This window comes from Fragaria vesca, linkage group LG6, assembly GCF_000184155.1.
Source record: "Fragaria vesca subsp. vesca linkage group LG6, FraVesHawaii_1.0, whole genome shotgun sequence".
NCBI lineage: Eukaryota > Viridiplantae > Streptophyta > Magnoliopsida > Rosales > Rosaceae > Fragaria > Fragaria vesca.
The window spans coordinates 13747481-13750493 of NC_020496.1; the positions used below are offsets into that span (position 1 = coordinate 13747481).

Below are 3013 nucleotides of genomic sequence, written 5' to 3' on the forward strand. Positions count from 1 at the left end.
CCAATCCCCAAGGTTTCGAAGGATGTTCCAATCGACATTTTCTGCTAAGCAACTGACTTGGCATGCGAAGGGCAGAAAGAAGGACGGAATGATGAGACATCCAGCGGATTCTCCAATGTGGAAAATGATAGACACTAAATGGCCAGATTTTGGTATAGAACCTAGGAACCTTAGACTTGCATTGTCCTCAGATGGGTTTAACCCATTCGGTGCAGCAAACAGCAAGTACTCTTGTTGGCCGGTGATTTTGGTCACCTATAACCTTCCTCCATGGTTATGCATGAAGAGGAAGTGCATGATGTTAACTTTGTTAATTTCAGGACCTAAGCAGCTTGGAAATGACATTGATGTCTATCTGCAGCCTTTAGTCGATGATTTGAAAGTCTTGTGGGATGGGGTTGAGCGAGTGTACGATGTTGTAAGAGGAGAGTACTTTAAGCTGAAAGCAGTATTGTTTTGGACGATAAACGATTTCCCTACATATGGGAACTTATCGGGGAGCATTGTGAAAGGATACAATGCGTGTCCAATCTGTGTTGATCAAACCAAACCGTACCGGTTGAAGAAATCGAATAAAATGGGTTTTTTGAGGAATCGAAGATGGCTGCCACGATATCATCCTTACCGAAAGCAAGCTTCTGCTTTCGATAACACTATAGAAAATGATGATGCTCCAGCACCATTAACTGGAGAAGAAACATTTGCAAGAGTTCAAGGGCTGCCTAAAGCAAGTGGCAAGAAAAACTCACCTGCCCCTTATAAGGGCCCTCCAGAAAATAGACCATGCTGGAAGAAAAAGTCTGTTTTTTTTGAACTTGAGTACTGGAAGTTTCTTCCAGTAAGACATAATCTTGATGTCATGCACATTGAGAAGAATTGTTGTGATGCTATTCTTGGCACGTTGTTGAACATTCCAGGGAAGACTAAGGATGGCATTGAAGCTAGATTATATATGGTTGAAATGGGGATTCGCACTGATTTGAAGCCTACAATTGATGCAAAAAGGGATAAGTTGCCTTTAGCTAGCTGGAACTTGCTTCTAGATGAGAGAAAGATCGTATGCGATTCATTTAGCAATATGAAGGGTCCTGCCCGGTTTTCATCTAATATACGGAGTCTAGTGTCAATGGAGGATTTAAGACTTTCTAATCTTAAATCACATGATTGCCATATTATAATGCAACTTCTTCTCCCTGTTGCATTACGTTCTGTTTTGCAAAAACCTGTTAGATATGCAATTATTCGTTTTTGTCTATTCTTCAAAGCGATTTGCAGTAAAGTAATTGATGTCTCCAAACTTCAACAAATGCAAGCAGACTTGGTCGATACAGTTTGCTTGCTTGAGAAGTTTTTTCCACCATCATTCTTTGACCTAATGATTCACCTAACAATCCATCTTGTTAGAGAAGTCGAGTTATGTGGTCCGGTTTTTTTTAGATGGATGTACCCCTTTGAGAGGTACATGAAAGTGTTCAAAGGGATGGTGAGAAATCGAACATATCCTGAGGCACTACAGGAGAAAACCCCTTTAGTGACAAAAGTTTAGGTGACCCGACTCATTTACGTCACTAATACCTATTATGAGTGACAAAAAAATTAAGTTTGTCGCTAAAAAATTGTCATCGTAAATTAGAATTTGCGAGACAAAATAATAAATAAAGACGACAAAATTTTTTTGTCGCAGTCTTTTATCAGTGTTAAAATTATTATTTTGTCCCCAATTCTTTCTCAAATCTATTTTATTTTTTGTGTTCTGGTTATTTTGTTCATCGCCGTCCGAAAGGGATTAGGTCTTCTTCGTCTTCGTCTGCTCTTCGTCTCCTCTTCATCTCCGCGGCCTCGTCTTCATTCCCTTGCAAGGGATTAGCTCACGATCAACTCCATTCAAGTAAGCGATCAACTTTGTTCACTCTGCAAATCTCCTCCAAAATTGAGCAGAAACAGCAGCAGAAAAATAAGAAACGCAAGCAGGTTTTCCCCTACGGCAACTACAGAGCCTACTACGGCTATCGTGTAATCCACTAATCCCCCAACTCCACCGTTTTGTTTTTTTTTTATTTTTAAATTTAATCTCAATTATAGTGTTTTTACTGCTCTGAGAGCTCATGCGAATCGGTGAGAGCTGGAAATTCTGATATCTGTTTGGCCAATTTGTTATATTGTGGCTGATTTAGCTAGATATTCATTCAAGTGTGCTTATTGTTTGGTTGAATTAGGGATTATGTACGTCTAATTTGACACTAGGGCCGTCGGATTTGGATATTGTTGGGGTATGTAATCAGTAATCTTAATTGCTATTGTTTGGTGTTTCAGCTTGGTCAAGGTATGTACGGAGGAAAGTTTTAAATGGTTGAGCTGTTGTTAATGTCTAAAGAATATAGTCCAACATGTGTTTTGCCTTGGGAAAGTTTCTCTCCTGTTGTGCCAGTAACTTTTGTTGTTACAAACATATCTGTTGACTATGGTGTAGCGGGTTATGATTGATTATTTATTAGCCTTTGAATAGTTGAGGTTTTGGTAATTTTCCACTCTTTTATAGTTCTAAAACTTCAGTCCGTTTACTGCATTGCTCATTCATTGGTACTTTGGGTCCCTTTGTTTGTTCCTTTTAAGGTCATGGTTCTGTGCTGAAGTATTTTTTGCTGGTGTTGGTGGTGATCTCTCACTCATATTAAGTAATTTCTAAAATATTACTTACTATGTGAATTTGGATTGTAGTTCTGTTTAAAACTGGTATTGTTTTATGTCTCATTGTCTATGTATTACAACGGTTTTCTTCTTCACTTGTATAGTTCCTTAAGTGAGCTTGTGATAACTCACATCCAAAGCAGTGATGTTGTTTATTTTGATTGTTGTCCGTGTGCAGCTTAATTTGGTATGACTTGATTATTTAGTGTTATTGTTCTGTTTTAGTTTTATCAATTTGATTAAAATGTTTTAGTTTTAAATATATATATATGTGTGTGTGTGTGTGTGTGTGTGTGTGTGTGGAAGGGGGGAGGGGGGGGGGGGG

The 3013-nt window shown here is 38.5% G+C and overlaps 1 protein-coding gene across 1 annotated transcript; it reads left to right on the forward strand.

Annotated features, from left to right (window-relative positions):
- Nucleotides 1-22: 22 nt before the first annotated feature.
- LOC101300470 lies at nucleotides 23-1546 on the forward strand. The gene has a single exon (XM_004305333.1). It carries the CDS (start codon nucleotides 23-25, stop codon nucleotides 1544-1546), a length of 1524 nt encoding a protein of 507 aa, XP_004305381.1.
- Nucleotides 1547-3013: the final 1467 nt, after the last annotated feature.